Source organism: Anopheles gambiae, chromosome 2, assembly GCF_943734735.2.
Source record: "Anopheles gambiae chromosome 2, idAnoGambNW_F1_1, whole genome shotgun sequence".
Taxonomy (NCBI): Eukaryota; Metazoa; Arthropoda; class Insecta; order Diptera; family Culicidae; genus Anopheles; species Anopheles gambiae.
This window is the reverse complement of record NC_064601.1, coordinates 13,695,459-13,713,897: the sequence shown is the minus strand read 5'-3', so window position 1 is coordinate 13,713,897 and position 18,439 is coordinate 13,695,459. Positions and strand designations below refer to the sequence as shown.

The window sequence follows — 18,439 nt, the reverse complement described above, 5'->3', positions numbered from 1 at the left end:
CCTTAGTGGTCAAGGGTTGATGCGAAAAATCAAAATGCTGTGTTCACAAATGATTTGATTCTTCTTAAAGGTTTATTATTTAAAAATGATTTATAATTAGCAGTTATCGGTCTTGGTTAATCATTATATAAAATTATTGCACGACTCCAAATGGCCTGAAATGCAAACAGAGATCGCTATTAAACATGTAAAATTGGATCGCATGGAAATATGATAATTATATTTGTGCAAATCTGGAATGTTCTGCAACATTTTGCAAGCAGAGTTTGTAATATTCAAGAGGGACAAAACGATTTCCAAAAAAGTTGCAAAATATGTTTCGAACTAGTTTTCGAAAATGTTTGACAATCAGCAGAATCCATTTTCGAGGCACCCTGTGTGAGCTGTCAAGGGGTTCTGCTCGCAAAATAATACGACGAAAAAACACCTCTTGAAAATGGCAGCGCTGATCAAGGGTATTAAACTTGCGGCCCAAATCTCGAACCGAAACCCAGCAATACTGTACACGAGCGTAAGACATCGTAAGTATCTTCCAAGATGAATGCGTTAAAGTGTAAATACAGTGTGGGGCGAGCAAATAGACTGAATCTTTTGCTACGCTAACTTTACGTAACTTCAGTGACAAGTGCCGGAGTGTCGCATAGAGAAGGACTTTGATTTGTTTACGTTTCATCCTGCGGGTGCGCTACTGTGCGGTGTACTGATAATGTAAATGCTCTCTTTTAGATGGCTGGAACAAAGACTACAAGCCTGGTAAGTTCCCCGAATCGGACAAGGATCGTGAAGCGGCCGCTAAAAAGTACGGCCTGACTACCGCCGAGTATCAGCCGTACCCGGACGATGGTCTCGGCTACGGTGACTATCCGAAGCTGCCGGACGTACCGGTGGAAGCACGCGATCCCTACTATCCGTACGATTTTCCGGAACTGAAGAGAAATCTTCATGATACAGTAAGTAGTGGAACCTTTTGCGCCCTGTTCCAGCAGAATAGTCGTTGTGTCATGATGCTTTGTTATTATTGTTCACTTGCAGCTCCACGCAGAGACCGATTTCTGGTCGGAGGATCGATTCGGTTCAGCGGAACCATTGCGCTACGAGATGAAGACCTATTGGTTAGCATTTTTGGGCGTTATGACCGGTTGCTTCGCGGTGTACTACTGGCTTGAAAATTACAAAATGTTCCGACCGGTGCTTGCCAAGCAGTATCCGCACGAAGGAAAGTCTCACTACACGTTCGACAAGAAGTAAGCCGGCTTTCGGTACTGGTTGGAGCAATAGTGCGAAATTTGCTAATATTGCATGCTGCTACAAACTCAGAGCAATGGAGAACATCCTATGAAAACGAACAGCCAGCAGAACAACCATCACTGCTGCCGCCGCGTGGTACTGGCACCGTATCCACTGGTTCTGGTCAATACAACAAAGTAGATTGAAACAATTGTTATGAGCGCTATGTAAATAAACACAAATTACAAAGCCCAATCGACGTAATGGTTGTATTTTCCTCATTTTTCATGACTTGAAATTAATGTTTACATTGTTCTAAATCAGCAACGATTTTTTTAGCACACGTGTTTTGGTCTAAAAACTGCTTCCCTGTTTGACAGTTCTGCTGCTCGAAAACAGTCGAGCAAAATTTCCGCTTCGATGACAGCAGAAAAGACGCGAACTCGGTGAGATTAATTGTTTGGGTTCAGCATTTTCAGAGTGCTTGTGAAAAATTGGTCTCAAATCTTGAAAATAAAACTTTAAAACTGGATAAGAAGTATCTTGCACGTATAACTCCTGTCGCCATCTTCAGATTAACGGCAGTTTGCTTGTGTTCTAAACCGTAAAACACCAAAAAGGACGAACCGCATTTTAGCTCGCTGTGCAACCTTGGCTTGTGTTTACGCTAAAGACATACTGCCGAAGCGATGGTACCAATCGGGGGTCCTGTAGGACACGGTGGACATCCGATTCACATACCGACTCCAATACAAACTGCTCCTCCACCGTCACAAAGTCAGCATGCACCATCCAGTCAGAACCGGCAATCACTATCGGTGGTACGTATTGGCACACTATCGTAGCCGTAGCATATTGACTAACTCATTGTTTTGTTTTTCCAGAAACCAAACTACACCCTCAAGTTCACCCTTGCCGGACATACCAAGGCGGTGTCGGCGGTAAAGTTCAGTCCGAACGGTGAATGGCTTGCAAGCTCCTGTACGTATGCACCTACCGTACCTTCCTTCCTACCGGTCCTTCACACTAACAAAACTTCCCTCTTTACCTCCCTTTCCCTTGCAGCGGCCGACAAGTTGATCAAAATCTGGGGCGCCTACGACGGTAAGTTCGAGAAGACGATCTCCGGCCACAAGCTCGGCATCAGCGATGTGGCGTGGTCGAGCGATAGCCGTCTGCTCGTGACGGCCAGCGATGACAAGACGCTGAAAATCTGGGAGCTGAGCTCGGGCAAGTGTCTGAAAACGCTGAAGGGCCACACCAACTACGTGTTCTGCTGCAACTTCAACCCGCAGAGCAATCTGATCGTGTCGGGCAGCTTCGACGAGTCCGTGCGCATCTGGGACGTGCGAACGGGCAAGTGTTTGAAGACGCTGCCCGCACACTCCGACCCCGTGTCGGCGGTTCACTTCAACCGGGACGGGTCGTTGATCGTATCGTCCAGCTACGATGGGCTGTGCCGGATCTGGGACACTGCCAGCGGCCAGTGTCTGAAGACGCTGATCGACGATGACAATCCGCCGGTATCGTTCGTGAAGTTCTCGCCGAACGGCAAGTACATTTTGGCGGCAACGCTCGACAACACGCTTAAGCTGTGGGACTATTCGAAGGGCAAGTGCCTGAAGACGTACACCGGCCATCGGAACGAGAAGTACTGCATCTTTGCCAACTTCTCCGTCACCGGTGGCAAGTGGATCGTGTCGGGCAGTGAGGACCACATGGTGTACATCTGGAACCTGCAGAGCAAAGAGATCGTGCAGACGCTGCAGGGCCACACGGATACGGTCCTCTGTACGGCTTGCCATCCGACGGAGAACATCATTGCCTCGGCTGCGCTCGAGAACGATAAAACGATAAAGCTTTGGAAGAGCGATACGTAGAGTGGGAGACGATAGAAGCGGAGTTAGTTGCGGTGCGAGGAGAACCTTCTTCACTATCGTTTAAGGGTAAATTCATAAACCAGAACAGTAAGTAGACGGTAGGCGATGCGGACAGTTGTAGCGAGGTAAGAAAGATTCAGGATGGTTTTATAAGACTTCGACATCTTGTGTATAATAATATACAAACTAAACGTGCATGATAATGATACAACATATATAAGGAAACGACACCGTGTTGAGTGGTTTATAGCGCACACGAAACAGGAAAGAAATATGTTTAAAAATTATTGCCGTACTTTTAAAATTTCACTTTGAGCAAAACACTCCCTCCTTCCACGTAACAATGCCATTTATTTTGCTGAAAGTAGTTTTGCTGCGCCAATGGGCAATAAAAAGCCAACTCGTTATCGTTAACCATAAATTACAAGCAGCAGCCAAAGAACGGCCGCTAATCCGTTGATTCGGAGAGGGGGTTTCTCTGTTCCCCCTCTCCCAAAAAAAAAAACAAATAAGCCAAAATTATGCGTGAAAGTGTCGATTATGGGAACTCCATTGTTTGCCGGAGCCAGCATATTTTCGTCAGCCTGTTTACAGCTGACAATTTTGCACAGCGTATTTCATAAAACCCAACGGCCAGTAGTGATTTGGCAGTGTTGTTGCACGTTTACCACATGGAAGGGTGTTTCTTCAGCGGGTTGTATAGAGCGGCACATCTACCGCTAATTGATGCTCTCCATACAATTCCTTAACCCTGCGCGACAGAAAGCGAGAGAGTCAATCAAACGCAGTTAGTAGCGAACGAAAACAAAAGTATCCCCAAGAAAAGTTTCACTTTCATTTAAACCCGCGAGCCCCATTTTTGTTTGGAGCATTAAACGCGCTTCCGTGCCTGATCACCGACCACCGATCAGTGTTCGGTGGCACTGGGTTTTGTTTGGGGATCTCTTTCAAAGCAACGTGGACTATGGGAAAGATAAAAAAGGGAAGTTTCGATCGATTGAATAAAAACTCTACCCCTTACTAATAAATGGAAGCGATCGCGATTGTCCACTTTTTGGGCATCGCATTGTCCGGCACAGAAATGGATGGTTTCAGTAATTACACCACTGCGGGTATCACAGCACCATCGTTTTACTAACTCGATTTATGGTTTAAATTGATCCCTTAGTCTTGTTTCTTTTTGTCGTACCAACAATGAGCGGGAAAACAGAGCAACATCTAGCAACAAAAAATCCCAACCTGAGGAAATGAGGCGTGATTTATTGGGAGACGTGAAGACGAGAGCGCGCGCGCGCGCGTAAGGCACGTAATAAACGCATTATGCACTTTACCATTCTGCTTCCATTGCTGCGCGCGGTACGGAGGAATTGGAGCTAGTTGCAATCCACCAGGTAGCGATATGATCGCGATCACAGCCACTTTCCGTTTCGGGCTGTGTTTGGGCTAATGGAGTTATTAATTTATTTCATTGGAGTTGCTTGCTCTTACTTCCGATTTTTTAGCTCAGCCCCCCCTCAGGCAAGATTGTGCAATTTGTACGGAGAGCGCTTGAACGGTGCCGATTACGGTTGGGTTCGGGGGAAAAAAGGGAGTAAAGTAGCTACCAATATTGGATGGGAGTGATTTAATACTGACGTAAGATCGTAACGGAGAACGGTGATCATGATCGTACTATAAATCCGCAGCAAAGGGGGTAAATTTTCAGGGGATCTTTATCGATCGAGACATTTCGAGATCATTGTTTTTTTTTTCTTGTTAGCAAAAAATGAAGATGTTTTAATCTAGAAGCTTTACATAAGTGATCTTTTCTAAGTACTGGTTTTGCGGTTTTGGGAAAGCAATTGTCGCATAATTAAGGTCGCTGTTAGCAATCGTTAATTAAATCGTTTTTGTACCAGTGACAACACTAATTACCTTCACTGACTCTTACGACATTAATTAAGCAATGTTTGTGAAGTAACGGCCTACAGAATAGAGACAAAAACTGTTTTTCCAAATAGACTAAAGCTATGCTAAAAAAACAATACCTTGATATGTACCTACAAACCACATATTTTGATTATGTAAATTGTAATAACTTTTTCTGTAGGTTGGCAATCATTTGATCCTATTTATGACCTAGCGGCAAACTCAGCACTGCATCATTCTGATTTCTTATAAAACATAATTTAAAAATATGTTTACAATGTAACCAAAAAAAAAACATTAAAATGTAATGTTTATTTGTACCACTTACTATCACGTCTCCATGCCCATGCATGGGTTTCGGTAGCATTAATTAAAACTCCCTTCCGCAATGCAGCCGCTGCTTTGAATAGGTGTCCACCCATCGTTCGTCCGCTCGCTCGCCTGCGCCACACCTGTGCTCTACATAATGGCCTCAATTATCGGACAGGAAAAGCGGCACCGCTCCAGCAAAGGCAAAAGATCCACCAGCAGTCAGCACCAACGGGGGAGAAATTCGCGCAAAAAGCGCGCTCAACCCCAAAACCCGCTCCCGAGGAGAAAGACCGAGCAGACGACACCGACACGATAAAACCTAGCAAGTGAGAAAACGAGATCGAAAGCGGGTGGAATTCCGAAGGTCATTGGCCCGAAGTGGAGGTGGGCCGGGGGTGTCGTGTGGTGGCCATCAGGTGTCAAGTGTCCCAGTGTTGTTCCCAGTGTTGCCTTCGGCTTTCTTGTCTGCTGTCTTTCGGAGCCAGTCCACGCCACCGGAAGCTGGCAAATCTCCACCCCAAGCAAAGCCACTGCTGCCTGAATGAAAGTGAAAAAAAAAAGAAAACAGTGGCTGGTGGGTTGGTGGTGCCCTTTGGGGTAGACAGCACAATCACCTAGCCCGCCCTAGGGTCTAACGGATACAACCGAGCTGGGGCGTGAAAGAAATCTCTGCCCCATTCAGCTGGTTGGTGGTGGTGAAGTCGTCGGGCCTCGTGATCGTAAGTTGTCGTGTCGGTCTAAAAACGGGCACATTACATTACATCCCCTCTGTTTACCCTTTTTCTTCCCGGGTTCTGTTTGCTTTTGTGTGTGTGAGTGTTTTTTTTTTGTTTTCTTTTATGGTGCACTATTTTGGACAGTCGTTATGCTTATTTCTCTCACCCAGGTTAGGTAATACCAAATGGCACTACGAACTACGGAAGGTGAAGGCATTTCGGTTTTGCAAGCTTCCTCCGGCCAATTTCCACGGGAAATGGTTGACACCCTGCGGGGCAATATGATATCCGGACCGGGCTTTCACGTGGGACAGCAACGGCTGGGACTTGCATCGTCAACGGTTTCGATTGTCTCTTATATTTTTAATAGATTTCACGAACAAACATGCCATAAGTTCTACGAGAGTTGCATTGTCTTTGGAGATTATTTCTTCACTGTTAAATAACCAGAATAAATTGTCAAATGTACAATACTTTTGAAAGGGTATTAAATTAGTTTACACACACACACACAGTAGTGGGGAGGACGATTTCATAGAAATTGGTTTCGATACCAACCCTTAACCGCTGCCGTATTATTAACTTTACCGCTTGACCGAACCCCTGCCGGGAGCTTTTATTTCCAAACCGAAACATTAATTTATTTAATTGCTGAGAAAAATGGCCACACCTCTTCAATTCCATTCCCCCCCCCCTCGTACCCAAATGGAAAATGAATGTATATCTTCTTTATCAAAGCGCGGCTCTGATAATTTGTGTTGATTTGGAACGCTTGGTTCCGCCGGTTTGAGCTGGGCGGCATGAAAATGAAAATAAAACAACCCCTCTGAACTCATCAAAGCGCTTTTTTTTGCTGCAACGAGCCTCCAGCTCGAGAAGGAGGGAAAAGTGGAAACTGTGTAACGAAGATATATCTATCTGTGTGAAAATCATTGGCGCGCGTCACAATGCTAATAAGTGCAGCCAAAAAAGGGGATGAAAGAAGCCCCAAAAAAGCAGCTACCCGGGGTGGGAAAATGGAATTGGTTTTCGTCCCGTTTCTTGTTTGCCCCGTTCCACGTAGTAGATTAGCTGTGAAGGTGCGCAAAACGAACCCGATGCGTATAAATCCCTAACGCATAGCAAGCCCACGCCCCACGGAAGCCCGTTTGCACGTTTCCGCTAGAGGGCGTTGCGTTTCGCTACTATCTCACTGCTGTCAGCATAGCAACAGCATAAGCTTACTAATTATTACCGCGAAGTTATAACATTTGCCAATTGATTCCATTTGTGCGATATGTGATGCTTTTGTGAAGTGATACGACCCGCGGACGGCTATCGCGTATTTAATGCACTTAATTAAATGTATCATTCCTCACGTCACGTGTGTCTGTGAGTGTCTGAGTGGAAGGATAAAAGGCCATTTCTGGCATTAATGAAAAGTGACAGTTGTTCACTTACACCACTTTTGACCGAGCTCTGACCCGCGGCTCGTAGTGTATGCAAAGTGAAATGTGGTGCAGATAAGAAGGCAAGTAATGCAAACCCACAACCAGCTGTATTGTGTAAATGCGCGTGGTCTAGTTTGCTAGTGATAGGAAAGTAAACGCATTCCACCACCACCACCACCAACAACAACAACCGACCAGCCGATCAGTTCTTTTACCCATAAAAAAGTGTACCGATGGAGCATACCACTCACTACTCGGGCCACAACCCCCCCCCCCACCCCCCCCAAACTGCCCGTTTTAAAACTCTGCCCTCCGATCTATTCGGCGAACTCGGTGGTCGGGCCGTAAACACCGGGAGATGAAGTGCCGGAAAGTTAACAAATTAGTAAATGCGGAGAAAATCTGAGTTAAATCTATTATTCAAATTATAAACGTCCATCCGTGTCGTCGTCTCGGATTCACACTTTCTGCCTGCCCTAAATTTGGAAAAGCAGCGTCCTACGAAAGGATTAGGAACTGGTGTAAGGGAGGAGAGGAAAGGAGGATAAAGGTGGGTAAAATTTGTAAATTGGCAGCGGAACGAATGGGCGGACAGCCACTGTTGTTCCTCCGTTCCATTTTTTCAAGGACCTTTTCATCGAGAGCAAACGGCTGGAGTAGTTTTGTCTCGTGAATGGATGCGTTCTTTGTAGAAGCTTCTAGCAATGCTACAGATAAATAGGATACTTAACGCAACGTGGTAATTTAAATAGCATTTTAACAACTTAAAAAAAAACATCCCAAATAGTACATCCTTTAAGAGTGCATATTTAACAGCACAATTCCTTCCTAAAAATCTCATTCGCTTTCCAGCCACTTTTCCATCTTTGCCGGCAGCGTGGCATAGCAATGAAACCCGTTGAAGCGCAAACTCTTATTCGGTTGTGTATTGATTATTTCACCGTCCATCGGAAAGTTTACAGCGCTCTTGCTCTATATCCATCGGGCTCCCATCCCTTTTACAGAGTCTGGTTGGTTTCCCTTCGACGATCCATGGATGGCCTTCCTGAGCGCTTGTGTCACACATAATGTTTTTTGTAATTCATTTGCAGATCATCCTCCCGTTTTTCCAGGGTGGAACAGTGGGTGGAAAATCCATATCTCTTCGTAGGAATTAGTGAAACAGGTTAATTGAATCTATGTGCCAGGGGGGAGCAGTTGTACCAAAGCGAGCGCGTGCGAGTTACGCACGGCCGACGAACGACGATTGTGTGGCCAAACATGGCGATATTTCCCTTGAAGGGTTTAGTTTTTTCCCCCTGTTGCAAGAAATTCATTTCAATTTCATATTTTAAAACACATAACCTGTAGTTCGGTATCCGCCCAGGCGGAAGAGGTGGGATGAACAGATTTGCTTGTAATTTGATTTTGCACGCAAAATAAAACTTCCATCGCCGGAAGCAAATTGAAGGTAAATTGCTATGTGCAGATACAAGTGAAACAAAAAAAACATGTTTTATCACAAAACGTGCACCAAAACCATGAACACACATTTATCAGAAAGCTGGAATTTATACCATGTTGCAACCTGGCCAGACTCTGTTCCAACGGAACCGTGCACGCTCCAGGCCGTTTTTTGCCCGTGTCCATATCAAACCATTTCGCCTGGTTACGTAACGCTTGCCGGTGGGTACTAACTACCCCGGATGGTATCCGTGGGTGTGGAGGAGGGAAGCAATGCAAAACACACCACACGGCGTGGAAAACAATTACGGCATGGGATCACTAGCGCCACAAGCTCACACGCCAGCATCCACACGTTCCCGATGGAAAGCAAAAGTGAAACGGCAGCTAACGGCAAAACGGCCATAACGGGGAAGTGGGTGGGAGGGGGTCGGGGATGGTTGAGGTAGCTGTTAGCTTTTCCTCCCCATGTTCCCGATGCAGGCGGGCAGCATCACGTGTGTGTTTGTGTGTGTGGTAAAACGCCCGAAAGCGTGAGGATGACGCGGTGGATTTGTTTCAGGCAGGCCATGATAAATATGGATTGTGACAGGAGATGTGTACACATTACAACACTGACAGAAGAGCCTCCGAAGACATCGGTTGGAAGGAAGGAAAACATCTCAAAAGATTATTATAAAATTTGGGTAATAAAGGTAGCCTAAAACTCCGATAAAAACCTTATCTGCAATGACGTAGGTACTAAAGCGAACCGTATCTCCCATATTTAACGGTTCCACAAACACAAACCATATTGATACAGTGAAATAATCTGACACTTTTACTACCCCAGGATTGCCCTACGTTGCTGTTGCTCGGCTTCTTTTCATCTGTTTTAATACCATTAAAACAAACACTGACGACGACGTGTTAATGCAATTAACGAGGTGGACGAAACACACGATCGTCACGTCCTGGAACGACCCGTACAATGGCTGCGCAGGTTCATTTGCCGCACAACTGCGGCTGCTGCTGCTGCTGCTGGTATCATCACCTTTGTAGCTGGTCAGTAACATCCGGCACGGTGTGTTTGAGTTAGGCATCCTGATTTGTGTTGCCCGGTGATGTCCGTCCGTCCAGCCAAACTGTTGAGGGAGCGAGCTCTTTTGGGTGTACGTAGCTGTGGTGTTCCTCCCAAAGCATCTCGTTTAGGACGAAGACAGGTCAGGTCCATTCCCCAGAGTTTTGGTTGCTTCTTGTTCTTTTTTGGTAGGTAAACGATTAAAATTGCTGTATGCGAGCGCACGCCCATGAGATACCAGAACAACAGCTCGCACGTGTGTGTGTGTGTATACTCACACCGAAAGTAGAATTTAGGTGTATAATGAAATTTTAACGACTGCGGGTGTGTGCCTTGCGCCGGATTCCGGTCTGCATGTGCTGCCGAGGCTGATAAGAGACCGACGGGGCAAAAAGCGTGGCCCGTAAAATACGTGCAGCACGAAAAACCAAGAAGCCGCCCACATAGCCCAGCGCCATAGTTTTCGCCTTCGCCTTTTCCTCGCACAAAGATATCACTCCGGACGTCGGCCAGCAGTAAACCGACGAAGGGGTGGTATAAGAGGACTGCCAACAACGGAGAGAAAAGGGTACAAGATAGGCATAATAATGATAGACTTACTAGCCAGCAGTCCCGGCTAGCAGCTTGCCGGCAGTCTTCGCTTGAAAAAGACACTTCCGTTCCCGAGCCGCGCAACCGGAAGCGAACGACCACAATCCCCCGGTCTGAGCTGCAGCACGCTTTTGTGGAATTTCTGGGAAGCAGAAGCAGCAGCAGCAGCGAAATAGGATGCCTCGACGGTATTGCCTTTGCCCGGAACTACGGAACTACGGGCGCAACGGACGCCACAAACAACGTTCCTTCTAACCGTGTAACAGGATTGTACACGTGCTTAACCCTCGGCCGTCAAAGTAGGCGAGTTTGGGTGGTTCGGGTGTGTCGGGCGAGTGGGGGTTGCTGAAACCGATGGCAATCATAACCCATCGTCATGGTAATACGCTCCCAGCTCGGCAAGCACCGCCCAACGGTTCGGAAGAAGGATCCAAGGCATGCTATTACTATTTCATCGTTTGCCATCGTTTGTATCTATTCAGTTCCCTGGGAAGGATTCTTGGAAGCCAGGGCGAAGCAAGACCATGGGAGAGGGAGACTATATGGGATGCAGTTTCATGAATGGAAATGGGGTCATCTTGTGCCTAAATCGCTTCCGACACCTTCCGAGTCGTTTTTTTCAGTTGTGGTTGCGGGTGGCTTTCGGGATTCTCACAAGCATTACTTGATGTGTGTTTGCGTTTTGTTTTGCTTGACAAATGACTGATGTTTTGTAGGGCGGTTTGCTGTCGGAGGCACTTTTCAATCTCTTCTGCTTGAGATGAGTTAACATTTATCTGCTTTTTTCTTCTTTTTAAATTCGCTCTCACAGCCACAAACATCTCATGCATGCATGTGTAAGGCATCTAGAGGGAAAATACAGAAATTGGGTGCAAAAAAAGGAAAATATTTTAAGAAAATTTGTGTTGCTATTCCAAACAGTACTCGACAACACATTCAATACACACACACACGGTATGGTCCTCATTATGACTACGACTCCCACGGGAGGGAGCTGAGTGATTTAATTTGATGGAGCAGCAGCAGTAGGGTTGGTAGTGGTAATTTTCTTCCGGAATGATTGCATCCTCCCCTCGTAGCAGCAGAAGCAGCAATGCAGTGGAGATGAGAATGCAAAACTGTATGCAGCTGTATCTGTGCAGTGTATGCATTTCCACGCTTTTTGCAGTGCATTCTTCGGCGGTCCCCCTATTTTTCCGTGCCCGCGTTTGTGTTTTCCTTCATTCACTCATGAGATGTGCACGTGCAAATGTATGCTGTGTTTGTACTTCCCCGTTCGGGCTGGCATGTATGTTTGCATTGCGGGAGATTTTTGAGCGTTTCCGCTTCCGGCAACTGCTACTCTACTAACTCACCCGGTATTCTCCTGCCCCCAACGGGGGAGATGATAGAAACAATTGCAGCAAATGACTGTACACACACACACACACACCCTTGTGTCGAGTGCGGTAGTTTCGATATCTTCATCCGGGAATACGGTACGCCGGTACGGAAATGCATTGCCGCTTGGGAAACGAACCGTCAGCAGTGAACAGCATCCGCGAAGCGTGCGCTCCATAGGGGGAGTGGATTGAACAAGAGACGCGACAAAGGAAAAAGCTTTTACGGGTGCAAGACTAGTTAAATCACATACAATTGGCTACACTTTAAATGATATTTTTATGCGCATGTTAATGCAATTTAATGTTAAAATTTATTTCCCTGGTTCAACGGGCAACGGGCTTTATGGCGCGCAAAAGGAAGCGTTTGGTAGCCGGTGTGGTGCGATAATAGCTTTTGACACATTTTCAGACATTTGATATGTTTGGGGGCTTATTTTTTCTCGAGGTTTCAATAACACAAATGTTGTGCAATCGAACTCGCAAAACCAATCGCTGGATGCTTAACGCGGGCGCAACGCAAACAACTATCCACAAATCGATCCGCCTCAGCCGACGAATGCGCACCGTCCAACACGTGGTCAGCCTGCTGCGATGAGACTTCCTGCTGCTCCTCCAAAGCATCTCCATCGGGCGGCTAATCTTTTGCCGGTCCGTTTTGGGGCAGTAGCCATACTCTCTCTCTCTCTCTCTCTCTCTCTCTCTCTCTCTCTCTCTCTCTTTCCCTTTCCCTCGTAACCCTAGCATTGAAGTGTGCTGACCAATTTTCCGCATTTACTATGCCCAACGTGTGCGGTTGGCTCTTCAATTGTGGGGGGCTCATGCTATGCGAACACGATCGGAAAACACTTTCAGCACGGGGTTAGTATGGAAAAGTGATTTGCTTTTATGTTTTATGGGATGATGGTAATAGGTGCACCAATGGGAGGTTTGGCACAACAAGCGCAAGCAACACATCTTAGCGTTTGCTTTTGTGGCGGATAATCGCAACAACCATGGTTGTTGCATAATCTCCGCATGTGGCGTCTGTGTGTGTGTGTGTGTGTGTGTGTCTGTTGTTCGTGTGTCACTCTGGGCAGGCGCAAAAAAGGTGTGAAGCAATGTGCGAACGGTGCTCGAAAGCCTGTTTTCCCTAACACGTGTGCGTTTGTGTTGGCGATGGCGCAAGATGAGCAAAACAGTTACTGCAAATTCACGCGTTTACGTTGTGTCAACCCGCGGGTACTCGGGGAAAATGGGGGATATAATCTCCCTCTAAAGATGATCGAGATGAAGGGGAAATGTAACCGCAGATGAGGTGAATTATGCATAATCACTGTTTGTATGTCCGTCTGCCAACCTGTTTGAAGTGTTTATGAAGTGTTTTTTTTTTGTACGGTCAAGAGGTAGTGTTTCAATTTTTCATGCAAAAATTTGGGTATTTTTGTCAATCTTTTTTGATTTTAACAGCGTCAATTATTTTGCTTAGATTTTGACTTGTTTGTTAAAATGAATTTGACGTTTTCAGTGGTAAAATTGAAGGGATTCTGTGATTGGTGTGATCAAATTTTCTTCACAACAAGGAGATCGAGGAAATTGAAGGAATATTGAAAAAATATATACATACATCTACAGGTTGTTTTTATTGATTATGCGAATGTAATGAAGGCAGAACTGAATTAAAAAAAACTGAACACCCAACATGTTTATTATACATACAACACATGTGGACATTTAATCAGTTTTATTGGAATCCGGATTTTTGCGTTTTATTGTGTGTTGTTTTGTAATAGCAGCACACTGTGTACAGACCGATGTGTTTTCTACCTAAGCTGTTCATCATTATCATAAAGAGTACGATGACACACGCATGCTCCAGATGAGAGTTGAAACCAGTTGCGTCTATTTGAAAAGAGCGCTAAGCGCTAACCGGTTCCACTAAAAGCTCGTCCCTTTGGATGAACGTTAATTGGTGATGATATGTTACACCTATTTATGAGTCCCTTAATTTAATAGCTATTAACATTTTTGATGCTCTTTGATTCATTAGTGTGTTCAAGGTTTTCAATTACATCCAATCGATTATCTCATTTAAATACATCGCTGTGCGTACTGTTCCACCGTCCGCTCGAAGACAATGTAGTGCTAAAGTGTAAATATATCTCATTATAAAACGCTACGAAGTGCATCTCTGGCAGCACTGGTTGCATTAATCGAAAAGGTCACTGCTTTCCTGCAAGCATCTTCCTAAAGCAGCTGCAACTACATCCGCTTTCCTGCTTATTAGCACTGAACTTAACACGAGCGGCAAAAATCAACACTCACACACACGATTGCAATCAACGTACCACGGTACGGAACACGGTAAGTGCATCTGTGCGCACACGCCTGCGAGGGGTGGGGTGGGTGGGTAAACCGGTCCTTAAAATGCAATGCTGCGCCAATTTGCCAACTCTCCGCTTCTCGCGCCCATCGTACAAGGGCATGGGTTCCAGATGGGTCGGTTTGGGGTGGTGCGGGATCACTTTCTTCGATTTGGTCCGTATGTTAACCGGAAACTGGTTCCCGGGACCGTGGCGGGGCAGCGTTCGATTGCGTGCGCTAAACAGGAAAAACCTGGAAAAATCAGCAGCAGAGAAAGTGTTCGACTTGGAGGCGTTGTTGCGTCCCGGGGTGACAGGATTGAAGCGGGGATTGGATTCGTCTGCCTGCAAATCCGCCTGCCCGCCGGATGATGCGACACTTGCGATTCGAGCAACGATAGCGAAAGTTGCAATCCGGTTTTGATGGGCTGGGTATTTCTTTCCTTCTGCTGCTGCTGCTGCTGCTGCTTGGACTTCGGATCGAGCAGTTGGATACATTTACTGATTGAGATTTTATTAATCTAACGGTCTTGGATTTCAATAATAATAATTTTCACCCCTTTTCCACTAGCGATCGAGCGGGCACGGGCACGGGGTGAAATTGGTTGCAGTGTTTGTGGGGCATACTAAACTTTTGCCACAACACAATTAGCCGCAAACTTGTGCCCTTTGCTTAACCTTTTGCTCCCCAAAGAAGCGTAATTAGATGCAGCAAAGAAAGCTCTCTCTGAAGCTCTGAAGCGTACCGTCTGTCTGTCGGGTGAGTTGTGTAATTTAACCCGGAATGGTGGGTATAATTACGCCCACACGACAAATAATGCACAACCAACGAACGGACGAACGATCGAGCAAAAAATCTCTCAAACGAACCAACCTGCCTCGTTGTAGTCGCTTATGCTGCGGCATTTCGGAAATGGACCGCCAAACCGGCCGGTCCGTGCTGATGCCGGAAGGACATCTTAACAGCTGTGTTTAATTTCCTTCTGACTCTTAATCTTACACCCTGCGGGGCAACGATGTTGATTTAGTTTGCGGGCGAGATTTTTCGTTTGCGCGTTCGGTGTGGGATGATGTTTTTTTTCATTTTTTTATGGACAGTTAGGCACCGTGATTTACTTTAAAAAAAACTAATTACGCACGAATTCACCCTTGAGACATCTTCCAAGCGCGAGCTGGAAGATGATTAGATTAGTTAACATTTCATAGGCAGCTACCAGGTCCGTCCGGGTGCGTATATGAAAGGGAGGCGTTAATCAAATGAAGATTTTTTTAAGGTTTGTAAAGCAATTAAAATATATATTTTTTAAATATTGTATTTGTATTTTTTTTTTAACAACAGAGGAATTCACATTCACATTCAACTTGAAGATGATTCGTCGATTTAAAATAAAAACAAATTCAACTGATTTCATCCATAACGTCAGTATTTTGGGCATTAAAGATTATTTTTTATTCTATTTATATATGACTAAGGCTAACACTTGCACAAAACTTTCGCGGTAGACTTCTGAAAGTATGCCGAATCCGAATAAAAAAATGTACGTTTGCAGTATTTATAGCAATTGCGGCCGTATGTTTTATTGCTTTTGCGAAACATTAAACACTGCAAGGTCCTTTTAAGCTAAGATTAAACCTTTCATGCTTTGATATTGAAAAAAAGCTATATCAAAACGCAAAACATTAAAAAATTGACAAAATTGTTAAAATTTACAAAGTTGTGTCCTTTTCTTGAACAGTTAAGCTAGCATTAATCGGAGTTCTAGATAATTGTTTAATTGTTTAATTTTTTATTGTGCTTAAATGATTGGCCAAACAAACGGCCTTATCACTGAGTTAAAACTAAAACTTAAATAACTAACAACAGATCAAACGCATTGTATAAGATCATGAAGGATCAACAGAAACTTGTAGGGTGGTGTCAGATAAATAACATGTAACGCGGATTAAATTTACGGGTCATCGCAATCATAGGGTCGTTCTCGCTGTATGGACTTCTTGTAAGGTCTGTTCTTATTCGTCTGTAGTTGCGGAACATTTTAAATTTATTCCATGCAAAGATGGAAGTTGTTGCTACGAATAAGTCCTGGCAGGAAATCGAACGACGTTAAGCACATATATACGACCCAGAGGATCTATGATATAGACCTAGGGTCTCCAAACAACGGCCTGCGGGCCAAATGTTGCTCTTGAGTGCCTATCATGCGGCCCGTGAAGGCTTTGAAAAGGTAAAAACAATTTGGGTTGGATTTTAACACTTATATTTTTGGTATTTCAAAATAAACATTAGAAAACTCTAAACATTTTACATTTTCAGTCTTAAAAATAAGAGTAAAATGTTCAAACATTTAAAAGTAACGTCAAAATGGTCCTCAGCAGTGCGGCCCGCAAACTGCCAAGTTTGGAGACCCCTGCTGTAGACCACTCCGAACCACTCCGGGGAAGATACTTCCGCCATCTTATCTGAATGTTCGATACGGCCATGTAGCTTTCAGCATCGGTTCAGCTTAACCAAATCCCTGCAAACTCCCAACGCGGCAATGCGAACCATGCAAAGAGCCACTAGATTTTACGCTAGAACCACGTAGAACCATCCACAAAACAATGGATAAACTGCACAATAGCTAGGGTTCCACTGAACTTGTACGTTATAAATTTCAAATACCTCCAAATCACTTGGCTCCCCAAGCCAACAAGGACGACCGTGCTCTGCGACCGCCCCGTACAAATAGCCACACAATGCCCGTTCCTATCGGAGCTCGGAGCTTAAGCTCCAGGAAAGTGATACAATAATTTCCCACTTGCGACAATTTTTTTACTCTCCACCTTTCACCATTTCCTGTTCACTTTTTGCACTCTGCGCCGTCGCTAGCAACTTTGCCGAGTCACTTTACTCGCTCTCTATCCTAAGGTAGCCGCCCTAAGGTAGTGTAGAAATAGGGGGAGGCTGCAGGGATTTGATGTACGCTACACCTTACCGAAGGTGATGCTAAATTTGTTAACAAAATCGTCCCGAAAAACGGCCCCCCCAGTCCCGCATTCCGACTGGGGGGGAGGGGAAAGGAAAGCTTGACAAAGTTTACCTTTTTCTCCGCAAGCGAAAAACTTTCTTTCGCAAGCGTTGGTATTTTTCTTCCCTTCCCACAAAACCAAACACTTAAAAAGGATGCACGAAGAAGAAAAAAAAAGGCAACCGAGAAGGTGTTGGTGGAGCAAAACTTTTCCATGCCCGTTTTTCCGTCTTTTCAAACGCTTTAGACACTTTGTTTGCTTTTACGCGACACATGTACACACACACACACATTTAAAGATGGTAGGGAGGTAGGGATAAAGCGATGCTGCATAAATCCTCCAAGGATAAGACAAGTACCTTGGCGCGCTTTTGGCGCACGCGAGAGCGCGTTTTTGGTGGGTCGCACCACGTGGTGACGCTTTTACTACTTGGTAATAGCGATGAGGAAGGTAGCACTACTGTTCAAAGCCCTCCCCTGAGAAGGACAGCCTTCCACCGTTACGGTAAGATGACACCGGGAATCGCCGGGAGCGACTTAAGCTTGGACTGCTAATTTATGGGAAATGCACTTTTATTGTTTTCTCGAGCGTGGTCAAACAGTTGAGTGGGATGGAGCAGCTTCTTTGCGATTCCGACGCTACCGGGGCACAAACCATTTTCTCAAGAAGTTTTACACACAGTGCCACTGTCTAGCTTCCAGCGGGTCCGGTAAGCCACCTGGGGCAATAAATTTTCATCCTCTATCCAGCAAAACCCCTTCGAACGCGGTTCCGTTGGTGCTGCTGCTGCTGCTGCTGCTGCTGCTTAATCGATAACCAATCTCTACACGTGCGGTTCATTTGGGCAGCCAGCAGACGGTCAACGACCCAAAATGCAACGCAGGCAAAGGGTGGTACTGGCTCTTTGGGGTTGTCTGATTGTGTCACTGTCATCCGGTGCGAAGCGTGTCAGAATGGTTACGCCGTTGAGTGTTTCCATAAGGTGCGACGGGGTTTTGATTAAGGGCGCAAAACTGTACCAATCTGCATCCGATTCGGTAAAAGTTCAGCACGTCTCAGGGGAGTCAAGAAGTATACAGCCGTGGGCGACATTTTAGCGACACAATTCAACTATGAATGGAATCGAAATACTTAATGCAGGA

At 45.4% G+C, this 18,439-nt stretch overlaps 2 protein-coding genes across 3 annotated transcripts; both read left to right on the top strand.

The window, feature by feature from the left end:
- Positions 1-351: 351 nt before the first annotated feature.
- Positions 352-1,482, top strand: LOC1281098 (NADH dehydrogenase [ubiquinone] 1 beta subcomplex subunit 8, mitochondrial). The gene is made up of 3 exons (XM_321035.6): positions 352-521; positions 727-950; positions 1,033-1,482. Exons 1-3 carry the CDS (start codon positions 437-439, stop codon positions 1,246-1,248), a joined length of 525 nt encoding a protein of 174 aa, XP_321035.4. The 5' UTR covers positions 352-436; the 3' UTR covers positions 1,249-1,482.
- A 141-nt stretch (positions 1,483-1,623) lies between these two features.
- On the top strand, positions 1,624-3,332 carry LOC1281099 (WD repeat-containing protein 5). 2 transcript variants are annotated; one of them, XM_321036.6, is made up of 3 exons: positions 1,624-2,048; positions 2,112-2,208; positions 2,293-3,332. In XM_321036.6, exons 1-3 carry the CDS (start codon positions 1,917-1,919, stop codon positions 3,105-3,107), a joined length of 1,044 nt encoding a protein of 347 aa, XP_321036.4. In that variant the 5' UTR covers positions 1,624-1,916; the 3' UTR covers positions 3,108-3,332. The 2 variants fall into 2 exon arrangements, with proteins under 2 accessions (XP_321036.4, XP_061501082.1); XM_061645098.1 differs by having other exon boundaries at positions 1,645-2,048; positions 2,112-3,332.
- The last annotated feature ends 15,107 nt before the right edge of the window (positions 3,333-18,439 follow it).